The sequence below is a fragment of the Bidens hawaiensis genome, unplaced genomic scaffold (genome assembly GCF_021521415.1).
Source record: "Bidens hawaiensis isolate Kalapana, Puna unplaced genomic scaffold, B.hawaiensis_p1.1 tig00017718_1, whole genome shotgun sequence".
Taxonomy (NCBI): domain Eukaryota; kingdom Viridiplantae; phylum Streptophyta; class Magnoliopsida; order Asterales; family Asteraceae; genus Bidens; species Bidens hawaiensis.
In genome coordinates this window covers 161,947-183,237 of record NW_027492674.1, presented here as the reverse complement: position 1 = coordinate 183,237, position 21,291 = coordinate 161,947, and the positions used below count along the sequence as shown (strand labels likewise).

The window sequence follows — 21,291 nt, the reverse complement described above, 5'->3', positions numbered from 1 at the left end:
CTACCTATATAGCATGTTCCTCATTTACCAGGTTTCATTTTTCCCACCCATTAAGAAACATCACAGCCGGTTATATTGGTTCGGTATTAAGCAGGCTTAATGCCTTCTGTAAGTGAAAAGAGTTGCAGTTGTTATAAATGAGGTAAACTTACACACCTCTCAAATTGCCCACACAAAATGATGTAAATAGTGAATCTTTTTTATTATAATTGCAGGTTCATTGTGAAGTTTTGATGCATGTTTGTTGAAATGAATATTGCAGAATCTTGAAGCAAAAGAAGGCCCACTGTCTCAGAGTGGTTTGTTTGGGGAGCTAATATTGTATGTTTAAAATTTTATTTCTTTGTTACAGTTACAAATTGTGAATTTGGTTATGGGAATGGGATAAATGGTAATGACTTTTATCTAAAAATTGTTTTTTTTTTCCTTTTGCTAGGCGTTTGTTGTCAACCTAAGCTTTGAAAAGTTAAGATTTTATCACCGCCGCAGCAACACACGGGTTTCCAACTAGTGTGTAATAATATATCACATCGGCATTAACCGGGTTAGATTGCTACAAATTAACTACAATTTAGTTTCTAACGGCTGCAATGGAGATAAAAAAGATGGCCAGTTTTTAAAAGATCGAGATGCATATATATATATATATTAGAGAACGTGCAAGAGAATATGAATAGTAAAGAAGGTAAAAAACAAACAACAAAAACATAAAGACAAACCCTTAATTTCCAAACTAGAAAAATATACATATTTGGCAGATCACGGGTAAGATCTACACCAACTCACCCACTTCCCTTTGCCTTCGCCTTTACCTGACTCCATAAAATATTTAATACTTATATATATACATACATACCCACTCACAGAGGCCCAACTCACCATCAAAACCAACCCTTAATTATACTTATAGAGCCTGCAACTCTTTGACATCACATTCTATATATCTTTTAAGAGGGTGACACTTTGGCTTCTTATATTCATACACAATCATGTTACTACTAGTGTATATGGTGGTTTTATCGTCCGCTTTGGGCGGTCTTTCGGTACTCAATAGCGGAGTAATGGTGGAGGATGCCGCGGTTAAAGTGAGCGGTAACATTTCGAGGATTGAAGATGCTAGTTATTTTCGGATATATTATGGTAATACCTTCAAAGTCATCAAAAACGACCTCGATGGAAAAAGCTATCTTCTCATCCAGGTATCTATATGTCACCGTTTGTTTACTATAACATATCTAATAACCTGGTTTAAGTTTAGTGGCAAACCAGAAAAAAAAAATTAACTGAGGTTGGAAATTTTTTGGGTCGGTTGACTATCGCCATATAATAATTTCTTTCGGGTTGGGTCTGGTTCGCCTTTCGGATCGGTTCAGCAATTCTTATTTCTTCCCGTAGTATAGATTAAAGGTTAAAATCAATCATCAACATTTAACAAACTAAAACCCTACTGACCTACTCAAATTAACTAAAATTCTAAAAACCCCACTTAATTTAAGTGACTAGAATCAAAGGTTTGAAATGCCTAGTTAAGTAGGTCCAAAAAGGACAATTTTAATTTTTAAGCTTTGTAAATCAAAGTACAATGTATAAATAAATTATGATAGAAATACTTAGAAATGTATATTGTGTTATATAGAATATATAATTATAAATACTTAAATATTAATATAAATATAGGTAGTTATTGTAATTAAATAGTTAGTAAAATATTAAACAAGACAAGTCCAAGCTAAGCTAGAGTTGAGTTTGAAAAAATACATATGAGCCATTTTTAAACTTTAGAAATGGAGTTATAAACGAATCAAGTTGAAACTTAGACGAACTCGGGTGATCATGCTCGTTTCCAACCTTATTCTTGACACTTGTAAGTTTGTGAATTCACAAACTAAACTCTTTGGACATTTGGCCGGTGACATTTAGAAAGATTTGGAAAAAGGTTAAAAAAGGAGGCAGTGAGGCCTCATCAGATTTAGCATCATTCCACAAAGGGAATAGTGGTAAATCATTACCAATTGCATTTGTATATGCCCTACACATATCGTATAAAGCCCAAATTATTTTGTCTTGGTCATAAACTGCTGGGAAAAAGATCTAACACTATGAGTACTCATTGCATGTATTAACATAACATAGATATTTTTTTCTAAAAAGTGAAATTTGTTAACGAACTGTAATATGAAAGAACAGGATCTACCTACGAAGGTTCTCGAGTTGAATTCAATTAGCGTCAAATAACTGAGGACGGTTGAAATCCCGTCATGAATAGACTCAGAAAAAATGTTAAAAAAAGTTTTAGTGAATTCTATGACTACTTCATTAATTTCAGCAAACCAAACATTCCGTATGCCGAGGGCTGGTTTTTGGCATGTGCGGAAGGTGCGACTGCAAGAGACCCAAAATTTTCTTCACCCATTTTGCATATATATAAACAATATATAATTATTATATCCAAGATTTAAACATAAAAGTAACAATAAAAGAGATGGTAAGACCCTCTTCACTATATAGGTGAATTCATGGGTGAACCTGACCAATTGAATTCATTGAATGAATAAGGGAATGAAATGGACAAGGAAATTGAATAGACAAAAAAATGAAATAAATAATTACAATTTCATTGTCTTGTTTGGTTACCCCGTATAAATGATATCAATCATCACTTTATTATTATTTTTATTAAATAGTAAACTATACACATATAATAACATAATGGAACGGTAATAACATAATACGATATAATAAAGAAATATAATAATTATTATAATTTAATAATAGTTATACTATAATAAAATAATAATAACTATAATAATAATAATAATTGTTGATCATTTTCCATTCCATTCCTTAAAGGAATGAAAGAAAAAACAACTTTTACTAAGAAATCAAAAATATTGTATATGGAAGGAATTCCATTCCTTAGGAATTATTCATTCAATTGATGAATGACAACCAAACATGTTTTATTTCATTTATTTGAAATGATTCATTCCATTCTGCCGATCATTACTTCATACCAAACATCATCTATGTATATAGTTTCTACTGTATGAATATACTACTTTTAGAGCCCGTGTCACACACGGGATAATTCAAATTATAAAATTATAGGTAAAACAAATAATTACATAGCGTATATGAAAATAAAAATGTATTACATCTATGTTTGTATCTATACAATGTGTACATAAATTGATTTTATTTATATCACAAAATGATTTTTTAAATGAACTTAATAAAAAAATGTCCGTGCAAAAACGTACCCGAGAATGCTTCTTTCTATTGAAAAATTCATTCTCGGTGTCATATATGTATGAAAGAATTTTGGTTATGAACTAATTTCGGAAATAAGACTTCTCATACAATAGTAGTTCTAACCATTCAGCCTAAATACAAAATAAGCATTACCTTTATTGATATATTTATCAATTTACCATCCATCAAAGGAAAGTAGAATATTAAATTATAACAATGGATGTTATTCAAGAACTATGTTTTTCTGAGCTACACTATGAAAAATATTTTGATAAGTTTCAAAAGGCTTCTCGACTTTGTCATAATGACAACATAAAAAACATGTTAACCCATTCAATTTTGTGAATATTTTGTTTCATTTGAGCATAGTTTAGCATGTCATGCTTCCCATACGACGTTCTGATCACCATTGAAAGAAAAATTAATGTTGACATAAATATTTCAAATTTGATAAAACTTAAGCATTGATAGGCATGGGGGTGACATGTCGAAAGTGTTCGCGATGTTTTCTTAAATTTTAAAAGTTGAGGGGAAAATAGTCAGTTTGCCAAATCCCGAACATTTTGATTATTTCAAAAAAATGCCCTTAAAAATAAATTTGAAACCCGAATCATGTTTAAAATTTTAACTTTCATACTTTTGACATTTTAAAGTCAACACTTTGAACCCATAACAAATTTGACGATAAAACTATTTTGCAATCTCAAACTTTTAAAAATACTCAAAATTTTTATTTTTGACCCTAACAAATTTTGACCAAGATGTAGTTAACTTGTATCAAACAATCTATTTACCAACTCTTGACCCATAAAATCAAATTTAAGTTCCACAAAAAAACCCAAAACAATTTTCATTTGAGAAACATGATTTGTTGTTGATTTTTTGAATTCACCAAGTATTTTGAATATATAGTAAAATAATATATTAATAATTATATTTATAAAAATATATAGATAAATATAGTGTAAAATGAAAGTGAATAATTATTGATTTATTACATATATTAGGGTATATTAGTTTTAAAAGAAAAAAATTACCAGAATTAACCAAAACATGACAAATGTCTACATCTATTTTACTTTATTAAAATATAGGTAGAGGTAGATTACTAAAAAGGTTGTTCTTGGGATTTTTTGTTTTTTCTTAAAAATAGGGGGCATTGTGTCGTTGACTCGTTGGGAACTCATTTCACTACTTTTTCTTGTTTTGTAGTAAAAAAAGATATAAGAAGTTAGGCCCACTTTGTCGGGTAGGCAAACACGGGTTTCAAAACTTCACATCACCTCTAAATAATCTATCAAGTCACGGGCTCCACCCTTTAAAAGATTCTTGTTTTGTGAACTAAAATTCCAAATCTTTAATCCAAAAATGATCAAATTCCGACTCAAGAACTAGTGATATTTGATTTTTTTTGGTAATTTATTTGGGGACGTAGTAAAGCCTTCGATCTTGGTACCTACCAAACTTCCTAAAACCGTTTAGTACCCAAAATACTAAAATTTAAGCATGCATGGGGCGTGTGAACCAATTTTAAGCAAAGACGGATGAGAATTGTATAAGCACTTTTACTTAATCGTTGACGAAATGTAATAAAAGAAAAGGATAAAAGGCCATTGGTTTATACAACTATTTAGCCGTTTTATTTATTACAATGAAAAGAAGTATAAATATATGTTTATGATTTTAAAAACAGGATCAAATACATTTTATTCTTAACATGAAAACAATGAGAACCAATTTGTTGTTATTATTAGGTTTATTTTTATAGGTGTTCGCTGTTATTTTTTGTTCGTATTTGCTAATTTTCGATTATGAGACGTTATAAGTATTTGTTGATTAATATTTTGTTGTTATTATTAGATTTTTTCTTTTGCTATTATAAGTATTTGTTGGTGTTTGCTGTTATTATTTTGTTCTTGATTTTGATTCTTTTGTTGTAATTTTTAGGTTTTTTTCTTTATTATTATAAATAATTGTTTATGTAGATTGGCATTGTAGTTGGTATTGTTTCTTATATTCTCATTTTTTTATAAATTGGTATTATTTCCTACGTTCTCATGTTAAGATTAAAATGTACGTCGTCCCCCTATGATCTTATAGTTTATATAAATATTGTTAGTTTAAAATCTTGCATTTGCAAACAATGGTGCAGAGTAACTCAAAGATGGCAGCAAAGACTAAATATTGCACGCCAAGGATCAAATCATTTGTCATCCCATTAGCCAACTTCTCCTTGGATGTCAGTTATTTTCCAGGTTCATTTTAAATTAATTCTTTATTTATAAATTAATAAAAGTAACTTATATCATAAAGTTAAATTAGTTAAATACTTAAATTCGAAAATACTTAATTTGATGATAATAATAATAATAATGTATGATTAATTTATGGGTGTTTTATTTTGAATGTATGCAGTTTCATTCTTCGAGGTGAGATTATGCGTTTGTTTGTAAGTCTTATCGTTCTCTGTATACAATTGTGTATATATTGTTTTTATTAAATATAGTTCGTGAAATTATTTCTCATTAGCCGATTTTAGAAGAAAACTATGTAATACTAGAATCATATAAAATATAAATATACATTTTGTTATTTCAATGTGACACATATAACCTGTTTAGTTAACTAATAATAATTTGATTTTGTTTATAACAATGAATATTTTTAAAATTGAAGTTAACATAGTTGTATGAAGTTTATAACTTATTATTTTATATAAAAAGAACAATTGATGAATTTACTAATTAGTTAAAACCTTTTTAGTTTTTTTTTTTTACAAAACTTTTAATTTTATTTATAAACTCTGATGAAACTTTAGCTATTGTGGCTTTTTTAAAAAACAAACATGAACAGCTTCTAGGACTCATGCCAACATTAAAAGGCATTACATCAGAAAGGATTGCTTCTCCATGTCTTCTTAAACTCTACAATGAGGGACAACTTCAAATGCTCAACAAGAGTGAGCCACAGCAGTTTTCTCAGTTTACCGCGCATTTCATCGGCTACAACTCCAATCAACCAACTCAGTCGTGCAACTACGTGTCTTTTGTCCCCATCGGCGAGCAAACTCCTCTTCAAGTACCACCTTCTCTCTGTATCTTTAAGGGGGGGTTTTGGCATTGTGTTTTAATCGCTTTTAAAACGTGATCCCAAACACCCCACAAATATTTTCCACCCCTAGATATCTCATGATTATGAGTTGTTGGTTTGTTAGAGGGCCGAGTGGATCAAGTACTTGGGAGTTTTTGCAAATGTGGAAATGAGAGCTAACGAAATTTATGATGCTGTAAGTGTAACATTGTTTGAGTTTCTATATTGATCCATTGATTCAAAGTGACAATGGGCGAATGCCACTGTCATAAGTAGCCATATGCATGTTACATTTAATGTTTGCAATTATGTAGGTGAAAAGCAATTACATGTGCTTGGTTAATTCTGCTGCAAGCAAAAAGCTCAAACCAATAGTGGCTTGGATGGAATTTGATGATGTATGTATGCCTATAAAAAGCGTGTTTTAGCATCATCAGACGATGTGGACTGCGTTGTTACTTTAATAATTTTATAAACTACTTTTTATGTTTATGTTGGTGCAGGGTGTTTGGAGTTTCACAAAAGACGCATATAAGCTAAAGGTTGCTTTTCAAATAACTGACATTCAACTAAAAAGAACTGTCAAAATTAACTGTATTTTGTTAATTACTTGTACAACAGTATATAGAAGATGCGGGTGGAGAGAACTTGGATGAGTCCATTAACAAAATAACATACAACATATCATCTATTGAAGATTTGGAACAACTTCATGCTATCTTATGTGTAAGTTTCACTCGTTATATTCAAATTCTTCCTTAAACTTTTACTCACACAGATTCTTACATTTTGTAATTAAATTAGACTGTAGATGTATTGATTGATGGAACATTAACTTCAGACCCATTTGGCTACAACTCAACCTTGTTTCTTCAAAACCTCAATATAGAGGATCAATCTTGTTTTGCTTTTATGTCACATGAAAGCGTGTGGAGACACGACAAACGCCTTTCAACTGACCTGGCACTTGGTATGTATGTTATGTTCGAATGATGCATTATGACCAGCTAACGAGTACATAAACAATAATGATGTTTTCTTCATTTTGTTTTGGAAGATTGGTTCGATGGAGCAGTGTCCCAACCACAACTAGTCCTTGCAGACTTGGTAGAAGTTTTGTTTCCAACCGGGAATTACACGACTACTTACTTTAGAAACCTCCTAAAGGTACTCGAATCAACGAATCATTTCCTGAAAACTAATCGTATTGTGTTATGTTTAACCTTAAACTTATAGTATGTGTTTGTACATCCAAAATGAATGCAGGGAGAAGAGGCTACAAGCCTTGGTCTTGAGAACTGCAATCGCGATACTTATACTGCCATGGAGCCAACTATAATAGCATGTACATAGAAAGACAGTGATTGTTTGTTTAAGCATTTTCTCAATGAATATCTTTTAGGAGACTTTGCTTTGTTTCCTTCTGTTTATAACATTTGTGAGTCCCGAATTAAGGGACACTACTAGAAAACAGAGCTTCACGGTCCATGATTACATATTGTGTTTCAACCAACAAAAAAATTAAGGCAGGGATACCCAAAACATTTGAAACCGGTAATATGAACGAAGTACCCAAACACGAGTAAAGTAACGTTTAGACATGATTAGAGGGAAATGTCTTAGTAGTGAATGAATTGAGACTTAAATCCTTAACCCATGTGATGCACGGAATGCTTAAAAGAAATACAATTAACCTATACAAATTAAATGATTAAATTAAAAAAGAAAACCCTGTATTTTATCAAATTAAATAGTTTTATACGTTTAAATTATATTTTCTAATGGAATATTTATACAAATATGTGGTGTATTCTCACACAATTTCTTCATAATCTCGAAAAAGATGCACCTAATGATTTTATAAGTTGTAATTATATTTTTTATTGTAATAGATTATAACAAAAGACGATAAAATATTTCATTATTAATGACATAAAAAAAGCATCATATATTTCCTACACTCAAAAGTATATATATAAACTGATTTAATAAAAATGGTTGATAAGATTTCATGAAAGATGTAAATATTTAGATTATATTGACATAAGTATTCGCGTATTTTTAGTACTTATAATTTAGGTAATTAGTTATTTGATTAAAGGATATATTGATATGTTTTGATTAGACTGACATAAAATATATTTTTATTAAAAATAGAATAATATTTTAAACGGAAAAATTTAGGCTAGGAATTAATTTTGAAGTGACATGTATCATATTTATTTTATTTTATTATAATAGGTAGATTTTAAATTTTAAGTGTTCTCTGATCCTAAAAAATTAATATTGAAAGAAATAAATTTTACTTTGATGAGTTCCAGCTCGTTTATCATTCAGTTGAGTACAAATATGTTCTTTTAATGCTCTTTCTGACTTATTGAGTAGTTGCTTTTAACAATATAATATTTTGATAACTTTTTTATTATTTTATTTTAACAACTATCATTGTATTTTTCCTGTTATCCCTTTATTTTTATTATTTATAGTCGACTTCATTTTTAAGCGATTTATTATCGGTTGATGTCATTTATAAATTATAAAATTGTAACTTCTATTTTATTTTATTAAGTATTTAAGATTAAAGATTATACTTTTGATGGCAAATGAAAGCTGAGGTATGTTTGAACAACCCAAGGATTTCATGAAATAATTTTATAGGGTGACGCAATCAAGAGTCGTTATTAATTAGTCATTTCTTTGGATATGTGTCATAAATCGGAATCACTTCTCGTATACTATACATAAAAAGTTCTTCGATTCAGCTAACCCTGATACCCAATATTGTGGCTGGTACCTTCTTGTGAAGGCAATAATAACCTTTGAATTCAAGTAAAATAAAAATAGTAATAAATAAAAGCAAGTTACATATCAGGTCCTTGTTCTCCTAGCTTTAATAATATAGCAATTCTCACACCAAACTAAAGTTGTGAATATTGTGGGCTTATCTAGCATAATTAGTTATAACGTGGAATCACAATCATCGATATAGTCGAGCTATAACAATCCAATCCTCCATCAGGTGTAATGTTGAAGACATAATTTTACTAGGTTATGCATAAATATACAAATATGATAAATATGAGTTAAATACGGATATTTTAAGAAAGAATAAAGTTAGATGAAGTATCAGCGCAACTCGTGTGGATTAAAAGACGATGTTAGGGTTGTACCTTATTGGGGAAGATGTATTGCCTGTATTGTAGATAAGCAATATACTTCTAAAGTCAACATACTTTGATAATATGGTCGATGGGATCGTTATAGTGTAACCGTGATATCCATAGCTTGGTTGCAAATATGAAAGATGCAACCAATGTGGATAGTATAGTAGAATTGTGATATCTAATTAGTCAATATATGGAATGGCATGAGATATTCAAGAATAATGGTGTCTTGGTACTCTTTGTTGGTTCTTACCTTGGAACACAAGGTACCCTAGTAATGTTAACGGTTGGGCCCATTCCAGGTACAATTGCAATGCTTTGGAAGTTTAGTATGTAAGCATTAGAGTACGGCTGTTCACGAGCCGAGTCGAACCTAACCGAACGGCTGAAATTCGAACCGAGCAAAAATTGAAACAAGCCAAAATTGAATCTAGCATTTTTCGATCGAACGTCGAGCGATTTTCGAGCATTTTTATATCTTTATCTTTTTTCACTCTAAACTTTTCAATAAGAAATAAGTTTGAAGCCTGTAAATAATATATTTTTTAAACAAATTAGGAGAAAAAAATTTGAAGTGGCTTATAATAAGCATGTAAACAAACTTCTAGTATTCTGAAAACTTAAATCGAGCTAACTAAACTATAAAATTGACGGAATAGAAAAATTTATACTTTATATTTTATGTTTGGTGTCTATTTATTTATATATATGTTCAATATAATTATATATAAAATAAATTAAAAATATTCTAGTTGAGCCGAACCGAGCAGATCTTTGCTCGTTGCTTGGCTCATTTACAAACCAAACCGAGCAGAGCAGCTCGTTTACAATCAATCGAAAAAACGAGCGAGCATTTTCAAAACAAGCGACGAGCGAGTTCGAGCGACGAGTGTAACATTCGTTACCTTTTAAACCCGAAAACCTGACCCATTTTGAATTTTCGGTTTTGTTTACAAATATATATATATATATATAATTAATATTCTCAAGTTTCGTTTTATAACGTTTAATCGAATTTGAATTTGCACTTATATTTGTTAAACCGAACCATTTTGACGTTTCAATGTATTCGTGTTTAACGTTTATCGTTAAACTAATATTCATGATAAGTTACGGTTATTGTTCGTTTCGTTATTATTCATCTTGTTTTGTTCAGTTAACAAACCGACGAGATTTAAAGTTTTTACTTAAACGATTTCCCAAACTATACGGATATATTTTGAAAGGGATTCGAGTAATATAATTTTATTATATTTGAACATAACCCAAAGGTTGAGGTCCATAACGTAAATATAGTTAACTTCAAATTTAAATGATGCTTGAAAGGTGAGGAACTAGATGTGTAAAATTTGTTTAAAAATATAATAAAATAAAGAAACCCAGCCCATCCCCTCCCAAAAATCCGTTTTTCCGGCCGGCAAGAAATCCAATAACCCGAGGAAACTCCGGTAACCTTAAATCAAGCCGTTTAACCCGCGTTTGACCCAACTGATTATTATAATGACTTTATACGTCAATGACCAACCATAATTAGCGTGTTAATTGAGTTATAACGTCCGCTAATCCTCAATTATAATACCGGACTCGTCAGAATCTTATTAAAATCTCAGTAACAACATTTAATCATTCTACGCTTCAATTGGTAGTATAAATAGGACCCAAACAACAGTCTAAATCCGCACCAATCTTCATTTTCATCTAAAACATTCCCAATATCTCTTAATCGGTCTTCAAGTTCGTTTTTCTGGCGAGTCATAGTTCTTCCGACAATCCGTAACAATATCAGGTAATTTGTACTTGCATTTGAGTCTTTTTTGGGTCTTAAACAAAACCCCTAACCTAATTGAATCAAATAAGGAACGAAATTGCAGAATTAAATTCCTAGGGTTTCTATTGTAGATGATGAACACTGAGTTATAAATTTAAATATTTTTGTTCTGCCATCTTATCAACCGTCATGTTAACCCAGCTGGTTATGTCGTGTGCTTGTGGATGTAAGGAACCTGGGTCAGGCTTTCTTTTTAGTTTTTTGTTTAGTTATATAAACCAATTATAAATTAGCAATAATAATAATAATAATAATAATAAAAGAAGAAGGGTTTGGTTATAATAGGAAGTATAGTTTTTGTAGGAAGGATAAGAAGTAATCTTGGCCATTGATTTTGAACATGGAGGGTTGAAATTAGTTTAGGGGGAAATCAAGTGTGAACATAAGGGGTAAAGGGTATAAAAGGAATAATACATTTGTTGACTTTCTTTCTCCACATGCAAGGCACATGTCAAATTCCCCTATCATTTTAAAACGTTCATAACTTTTTTTTACGACGTTTTTATTGAAAAACAAATTCACCATAATAACGAGTGTCTTTTTATCTTTTGTATGAGTACCATATTGTAAATAAAATTTAAAAAAAAAATTAGTGGGTTTTTACCAATTGTGTTTTACTAAATTGTGTTATATAATAGTATTTTTCATTGTGTTTTTTCCATTGTGTTATTTACATTGTGTCATATAATTGTGTTTTTTTATTGTGTTTTTTTTCATAGTGTATTTTTCCATTGTGTTTTTCATAGTATTTTTCATTGTGTTTTTTCGGACTTTTCCGGCGAGGTGGTGGTGGTGGGTGACGGTTGTGGTGGTAGTGGGCGGTGGAGTGGTGGTGGTTGTAAGAGATGAGTGAAGATGTAATTGGGTTCTATGTAAGTGGGTTTTTGAAATTAATTTAATTGGGTTTTGAGATTAAAGTAAGTGGATTTTGATATTAAAGTATTAGACTAAAATACCCTCATTCGTAACCTTCTTAGGAATATCAAACTTCTTATTTGAACCTAATCCAATAAAAGAATTATCCTAAACTAAATAAAAGTATTTATAAATTTATATTTATCACTTTTTCACCTAAAAACCGACTTCCGTTTCCATTGATATTGATTATTAAAAATTTTCGTTAACTTTATATTTCCATTTAGTTAATACTTTTAATACGCTCAAAAAAATCGTTTCGAGATAAGATTCAACCGTTAAAATCAATGCCCCAAAAGAATTACAAATTCTCATACTTTGTGTTAAGTTACAAATTAAGAAAATATTAAAACAATAATAAATCGTGAACCGTTAATATAAAATCATTCATTTTTTAAAATCGTTAAGTTTTAAATCATTTGTTTAATTCGTTAGCTTAAAATTCACGAATCGTAATCTGTTAACTATAAAATGTGTTAGCTTATTTTTCGTAAACCGCAACCCGTTTGTTAACTTATAATTCGTTAGTCTATATTCGTTAACTATAAACTCGTAACGTTAATTCAATAATTTAGTTATAATTGTTTGAGATAAAAATTCTTATTTAAATTCGTGCCTCAACTTTACCTGTATTAATACTAGATTATTAAAGTTATAATACTAAAATAATATAGTTCGCTAAAAATTCCGTTAAAATTAAATATAATATTATAATGCCTTAAAATAATAAAATATATGATAATGCAAAATCCCTTTATCTAAATTATTGTTTTCATCAATTCCGTTAGTTAGTCTTTAAATATTTGTATTTATTTATAGTTCGAGAGGTTCAAACGTTTCGGATTCTTTAAACGCATTTTTGATTGCTTCGGTTTCATTATTATGCTATCTGCTTTTATTACAAGTTTATCTTCGCATTCGAGATGAGTTTCTCACGACCCCCTTTTTAAACGTTTTCATATTTATCTATTACAAATCCAAGTATTACGATTTTGATAACAAACTACAATTCACCTATATGGACTTGTGTGTTACTTGATTACTTGCTCGAATTTACTTGCACGTGGTAGCCTCAATAAATATGATCATACGCCCCCCTTTGCACTCAGGTCCATTTGTATCGAGTGAAAAAGGGCCTCATTATCCGAGTACGTTGGTTCTTACCAACTGGAAAGGACCTTACTTGCGCGATTACTCCAGTACGTTGGTTGATACCAACTGGAAAGGACTTTACTTGCTCATTTATCACTTGTCCATGAATTTTACGTATTATATCAAACAGTGGGAATCTCACCAGTTATGTTCGTAGTTGACTTTGTTTTATACATATGTTACAGGTGTAGAGATATGAGGATGAAAGTTAGAAGACACACAGTATGCTTATAGGATATTCAAAGAAAGCTTATCATTTTGTTTATTTATTTGTTACAACTTGTATTATTTGATAAACTTGTGTTACATGAATATTTAAATGAAACAATGTTATTATGATCACCTAATAGTGTCAAGTGTGTTTGAGCAATCTGTACGTCACATTCTGTAACATCCAACTTTTATTAAATAATAAATGACGGAAAGTTTTGTTATTAACTGTGTGTCGTTAAGTTAGTCGTGTGTCAAGTGTTTGGATAATATTTGGATTTGGAATTGTGAGTGGGTTGTGGGGCCCATGGCCCCCTATATAAGCCTAACCCCACCCTTTCACCATTTTGTTACCTTTCACCACACACACACACACACACTCAAGAACACACATTTTCTCTCTACATTCCGGATCTAAATCCGTGTAAAAAAAGAAGAGAGAAGGAAGAATATCGTGTGTAGACATCATCAAATAGCAAGAATCACGTCCAGATCTACGTATTGTCCGGATCTGAACTCGAACCTGAAGCAAAAGGTAGGTTTCGGTTTAAATGGTTAAGTTTTATGGTTAGAATCGGCATGCAAACAGATATAATGGTAGATCGGGTTGTGAAATGTAAGAAAAATATAAACTTGGTAAGTTATAACCTCTTGGGTGCACTTTAAGGTAAAAAGGTGGCGTTTGGACTATGAGAGATATGGGTTCAGCATCAGGTGCACGGGGTAAGAATGTGTCGAAAGTTGAGAAAGAGTAAAAATCAGGTCCTGAGGAAGAGCCACGAAGTAAAATGGCTTTAAAATGGTAAAAACGAAGAAAGGAAGGAATTTCACTTCGGTTAGCCATGAGAAGCGAAACAGGCATTTCGCTTCGCTCAGCCATGAGAAGCGAAACAGGCATTTCGCTTCGCTCAGCCGTGAGAAGCGAAAAAGTTATGCGAAGCGAAATTCTATGCGAAATTCCTCCCATGCGAAATTGTTTAAGTTGTTATTAAAATGTGACCCAATTCCTTTTCTGATGCGCTTTTGTTAAAGGACCTATTAAAATGTTAAAATTCCTCCCTGCAGCTCAACCACAGCCAGGGGCTCTGCCCCCTGGACCCTGCTAGGGGCTGCCGCCCCTAGACCCCGCTACCAGGGGCGCTGCCCCCGGATCCCCGTTAGTTGAGAGTTTCATTAACTTAGATGTAGGAAGTAGTAGTAATGGATGATTGACACGCGTAATGTATTGCACAGTTAGCCGTAAACAACTAAGGAAGGGCATTACCATTAACGGCGAGAGAAACCGACTCCAGGTGAGTTCTAGCCCCATTTCCATGTTATGTTTCGGGGCTGTGTGTATACTCCTATGTGGTAGTTAAAATGCTTATCTTAAGTGATAGGTATATGATACGTGTATGATCGTGCATCGAATGTTATTACTATATGATGGTTATGTGAATGAATGTGTATGTAAATATTATATGCATAAGACAAGTAACGTATGCGCTTATGATAGGGACCAGACCCTCATAATATCTGAGATGATAGGGATCAGACCCTTATAATATCTGAGATGTTAGGGACCAGACCCTTATAATATATGAGATGATAGAGACCAGACTCTCATAATATCTGAGATGATAGGGACCAGACCTTTATAATATCTGAGATGTTAGGGACCAGACCCTTATAATATCTGAGATGTTTAAGATAGAATAGCTTATGGTATACCATAGGGTTTTATGAAAGAAAGTATGTAAGTACGTATGCATGTATATAAAGTATGTGTGAAAGAAGTAATAGCAAAGTAAGGTATGAATACGTCTCTTCGGACGCGTATGAGTAAGGATAGGAATATATTGTATGTTAATTGATTAATTAGAACTCACTCAGCATAGCTGACTTTTAGTATGCACGCAGGCAAATAGGTTGAGGCAGCTGGCTTGAGGAGGAACACATGGCACGAGCTAAAGAGACTGACATCTATGAAGAAGTGTCATGACTATTTTATGTTATGTTATGAAAAGACAATTTCTATGTTAAGACAAAAATGAATGTTTGTAATGTGATGTTGAAGTTTTAAATTATTCTGCGAAAGTTTAAATTAACTTTGATTTTAGAACTGTGTTTGTGAGTAAATCCAACACCAAAGCAGGGTTACCGGAAACGGGGCCTTACACATTCAGACGTTTTCGCTTTAGCCTGGATGTTACAACAAGCGGTTTGAACGGCCCTACACTAAAGGCATTTGGTGTGTTCAAGAAGTTAAATATGGTCAGGAGGTTAAGCTTTTATCTTAGCCCACTATATTTGTCATTGATTTAGGATTCTGTCGGGCCCTCTTATATGGGCTTTACTATGGATCATTTGTAGTCCCATACTCCCATGTAGAGCCTTAGAGGTGCACATAGAAACCGGTTAACCGGTTTCTAGCTGAAAGTCTAACCGGTTAGCAATCGATCCAATCCTAACCGGTTACTAACCGATCTTAACCACCGGTTAGTAACCGGTTTATATTATTGATTTCAAACCGGTTACTAACCGATTAACCAAACTGGTTAACCGATTTTTTTTATTATTATTTTACTAAAACCGGTTTTTAATCGGTGATTACCCGACCGATTAATTGAATTTTTTGAATTAATTTATCAAAATCGGTTAGTGCCCGACCCGATTAACTAGTCTAACCGGTTATTTCCTGCAAAAAAAAAAACGGTTAGAAAATTAACCGGAACCGATTTGTGCACCTCTACTCTCATGGACACTGTCACACCCCAACCGACGGCGGAATACGTCGAGGTGAGACGGTGATTGTTCATAGCACATGATACTACTTGTTACAATAGTCGTTAAATTTAATTTAATATCAAGCAATACAGAGATACAATGAATTGTTTTATAGTCATCTAGGTCCAATCATGCAATCCTATATCTTGCATCAAGTAATCTTCAACAAACAAATTTCCAATACCTGAAAAACATGCGAGAGTGTCAACTAAAAATAGTTTGTGAGAACATAGGTTTTAATAAAATAAGTTTTAAGTTGAAAGCAATCCATATGTGTTAAGTTACTTTGTATACTTTGTGATTACAACCAAACCTCTGACACGTTTAGCGAGTCGTCTAATCCACGAATAGACTATTATGTTTAATGTTTAACGATCGTCGGATTCTGAACACACAGGCCTCTACCCGAGGCCTGAGTGGGCGGGTCGGGCCAATAGATCTATCATCATACTACCATGGGCTTTAACAAGTTAATGGTTGTACATGCGATTAAGTATACACTTGTAATGATTACACATAACGAATATAATGAAATAAATCTTGAATCAAATAGCATGTATAAAACATAAAGTAAATAAGTTGCATGTTTCCACCCCGAAGTATAAAACGTTTAAAAGCATGAAAAGGGGCTATGAACTCACCTTCGTTGATGAATTGAGACTTGTAACGCTTTTGTTTAGAGCCCTAATGATCAAGAAAGTTGTTAGAATCTGACCCTATTTCGGTGGAATAGAATCTCCGACCTCAGGTTCCCAGGAAAAGGTAAGTGGGTCCATTCACGCCCGGACACGCCACTTGGTTTTTCCTTAGGCCGTAGCCTTGGTGACAGAACCTTTGGTTGAATATCTATAGACTTGGTGTTTGTTTGGAAGTACAATTAGATTTTAGGGTTTCAAGTGATACTTTATGGTTTAGGGTTTTAGATTATCTTTTCTAGAAAAAAATAGGTTGTTTACTGTTCAAGACACGAATTTTTAAAAGTAGTAAACCTTTGAGTTAGATTACGAAAATTTTATATCTTGTAACCGTATGAGTTTTTTAACATGTATATTTTTTATAAATTTTAAGTGTTTATAAAAAAAAATATAAAATTCATAGACTACCGAGGGGTCTGATTCCGAGTCAGTTTAGTAGAAAAATAACTAAAAATCGATACTTTAACAAATTGAGGAGATTCTAGTTGGATAATTTTATAATTAGAAGGTCTACAATATATCCAAAAATTGGGTCATAATTCGTAAACATGAGTGAGTTATGACATTCGTTTTGAGGCTAAAGTTATCTGTTAGGATTTTCAGCAAGACCCTTTGTTAAAGAAAAATAATAAAAACGTTTTTAAAGTTTATAAAATTTTACACCAAAATTTACAGAGATACTAGACACATAAAGAACCAATTTAGGCTTTTGAAATTCGTGATTTGGATATATTATGACCGAGATCTAAGCGTTGAAATAAAAGGTTTTTCTGCAGAATGAAAGAACAAAACATTATGCGGAAATTAGAACTTACTAGGAAGGAAACGAGTTGTGAATCTTTGAGAGGATGATGATCACGAATTTTCAACCTTGGGGCTTTGGAATATGCAGGTTTGGAATGAATTTTAGGGGTGCTAGAGAGTTCTATTTATAGGGGTGTTTAGAGAAGAGATTATGATGAATTAGAGATAGAATTTGACTAGGACTTGAATTCAAATTTGGATAAGGCTAATCTTGGAGATCAAGAATAGAATATTCTAGAAGTTTATTCTTAATTTGAATTTAAGGATATAAATAAAATTACTTTAGGATAAAATTGACAATGACAAATATTAAATCTAGGCATTCCTGGTTAAACGTGTCACGTTAACGATTAACCATGTATAACTAAATGTACATAGAAACATGTAATTGTGCATATGAAAATAATATTAATAACTAGAAATAAATAATATATGATTCCATAATAATATAGATGGTGAACTAATACATGGACCTTATTAAATACGAGTATAAAAGACTAGTGATTTCATGCATGAAAATACATAGGTGTTACATACACCATTACATAATTTCATGGCCTTTTGATGAAGAACAATCAATGCAGTATTTGTTTATGCTTGTATGATGCTTAATTGCTTATATTGGGTTCTAAATTCATCACTAATTAAGGCTCCATATAAAAATTAAATAAATTTGCTGAGATTTATAAAATAATTGAATTTTTTGATAGGTTCATCTAGTTTGCTAGAGCACATGTTCTTCTCTTACATTTTATACAGAGATGTCACATCCAATATAGAAATGATTCCCACCAATTAGTGGTATTTCAATTAAGTGTCAGCTTGATTAATGTTTAAAACAGGGTCTAATCAAAATGGGCTCGGGTTAACACCGGCCGTCTTAGAGAAAAAAATATCAACATAGGGTCACCATTATATTATCTATATCTTTATCTGTATCTATATCTATATGTATATCTATATCTTCTATATCTATATTAGATATAGACATAGAGACAATTAAGGCATATAGACATCCCTTCATCTTCTATACTCTCTCTCCGTAAGACGCATGAATATTAATTGCCAATTAAGGCTCCGGTCAATTCTCAGGCGTAATATCAAAGACCTCCGGCGCATTGAAGGCATCATTCCTTTACCAGCATTAACAAGCATTTCAATTCATCATAAATCCTTCAATTGAATGCTTTCATTCAATGAACGGTTTCAATTGAAGTCCTTCGGATAATGATAGATATTCTGAGAATGGCTCTTTTTGAAAGATGTTAACGCACATGGAAGGGTACTGCTTCTGAATTTGATTTTACTTATTTGTTAGGCCGAGGGGAGTTGATTATCTTGTGCTCTTGATCTTAGCTTATGTGTTACTTCCTTCATTTGATTCTAAAGAGATTGAAATTGAATAGGGATGATAATTTAAGAAATTAGGGACTGTAATGTACTATGCAACAACAAACTTTAAAAGTTTGTAGATGTATATGTTTGACTCTGTTCTTGATCTCATTATTACAATAATCTCTAACTAGATTTGTGTTTCGTCTGATGGGCAACCAAGATTTGGTATTTAATCAAATCACAATGGTGAGTTTGCTGATTTTGCTACATTAATCAAATGTTTGGTTGATATTTCTTCTCTATTCAGTTTGTTCATTCATACAATGGTGAGTTTCCTACTTTATTTTTGCACTATTTATATAATTTGTTACTTTTATTAGAATCAATTTGTTAGTGGCGTTGTTGATACTTTGCAGGTTCATTTCGTTGAGCAGGCTCATACTTTGTTAGAATTGCTTGTATTTCAACTACATTGATATCCGGTAAAAAGGTTGGATCTCTTTTTGCTTTGCTTATACTAACATCTCTTGTACTGATAATTAACTTATTTTTGTGACAGTTATTTTACTTGCATAAGAAGCTAATTCGATTAGTTGATGTCAACCAAAACTATGGTACTTATACACACTCATTTAGATTGTTTTTATACCTTTGTTACAAATTGTTTACAATGTTGTTGGTTGTATTTTATTTTTTTCCCATTTTTTCATGAGATGTCAAATTTGAGAATGCACCAGTTTGTCTGCTTGTTAGCTTCAAAATTACCTTATGATCATATTTGAAAATACTTCTGAATCTAATATGTTAATTGTCTTGTATGTATAACTGCAATATGTACTAAAAACATGCTTGTATAGCTGCAGTTGGGAGCTTTAAATTTAATACTCAATATGCATAATGTGATAGCTAAGATTCCTTACTTTGAACCAGTTGGTGTCAAAACTGAATTTGAAATGTGGAATGTAGCATGTTAGAACTCTTGTTTTACTCATAAAAACTAATTGATTTTATAATAAACATTTATTTCAACATTCAGCTTCATATAGCATTCAAGTAGAATGTTAGTTTTAATTTCTTTATTTTTACTAAAAGTTAGTTGATTTTGGCTCAAACGTCATAAATATTAGTCAATACGGGTGGGTCGATTCGGAGCCTTTAATGAGTCAAGCGGGTTCAGCTCATAATGGGTCAATTACAAAACAGTCTTACTTTGGTTCAGGTCACAAGCTATGACCAAGAATAGGTTCGGCCCAAAACAGATCGTGACCAACATAGATTGAGGATACGAGTTTTATTATTTAAATCTTACAAATCATAAGGTTTTGTTGTGGTTTTGGCATCAAATCTAACCGTCTCTTTAAATTGCAGTCGTGAAGTTGTTGTGCTTGGCGTCGACGTTGAGTTTTGTAAAGGGATTTACCAAAGTCTAAGTCCACCGCATATGGGTTTATCATTAAATACGGGTATTTCTTTATTACCAGTTGTGCTTTGTATATGTGTTAATTAATTATCTTTCATTGTTGTCGATAAAGTCAAACAGATATTTCGCTTATTATTTCAGTTTGGGCCCAAACTTTAGCCAAACAAGATTGTTATGTAAATAATATTTCATGATATTATAATTGACTTTTGAAAGTAAAACCTGAGGGTTGGGGGCATTGGTAATAAATTATTATTATGACAATCCATGAGTCATCACTTTGTCTGTACGAACCGAACTGAACCAAAACTGAAAATAACGAAACAAAAAAAAAACTTAAATGAAATAAAAAGCTGAAACCGAATTACCAAAACCAAAATCCAACAAACTAAAACCGACCTGTTACCAAAAGTCATTAAACTGGAAACCGGAACCAAAAACTAAACAAAACCAAACGAAACCGAAAATCCGGAACCAAACCGAACGTTTTTTTAAAAGTTAAACATATTTCGTATATTATTTCGTTTGAGCCCAAACTGAGCCAAGCAAAACCAGCTTGTTTTATAAATAATATTGACTTTAGAAAGTCAAACCTGATTGTTATGGCCATAGGTATGAACTTATTATTAGGTAGGTTTGACTTTTAAATTCATACTTTGT

General features: G+C 31.7%; 1 protein-coding gene across 1 annotated transcript; it reads left to right on the top strand.

Moving 5' to 3' along the window:
• Window positions 1–929: 929 nt before the first annotated feature.
• On the top strand, window positions 930–7,803 carry LOC143554493 (uncharacterized). The gene is made up of 11 exons (XM_077044233.1): window positions 930–1,199; window positions 5,405–5,507; window positions 5,668–5,681; window positions 6,106–6,330; window positions 6,467–6,538; window positions 6,657–6,740; window positions 6,846–6,884; window positions 6,964–7,068; window positions 7,147–7,312; window positions 7,400–7,509; window positions 7,609–7,803. Exons 1-11 carry the CDS (start codon window positions 990–992, stop codon window positions 7,693–7,695), a joined length of 1,215 nt encoding a protein of 404 aa, XP_076900348.1. The 5' UTR covers window positions 930–989; the 3' UTR covers window positions 7,696–7,803.
• The last annotated feature ends 13,488 nt before the right edge of the window (window positions 7,804–21,291 follow it).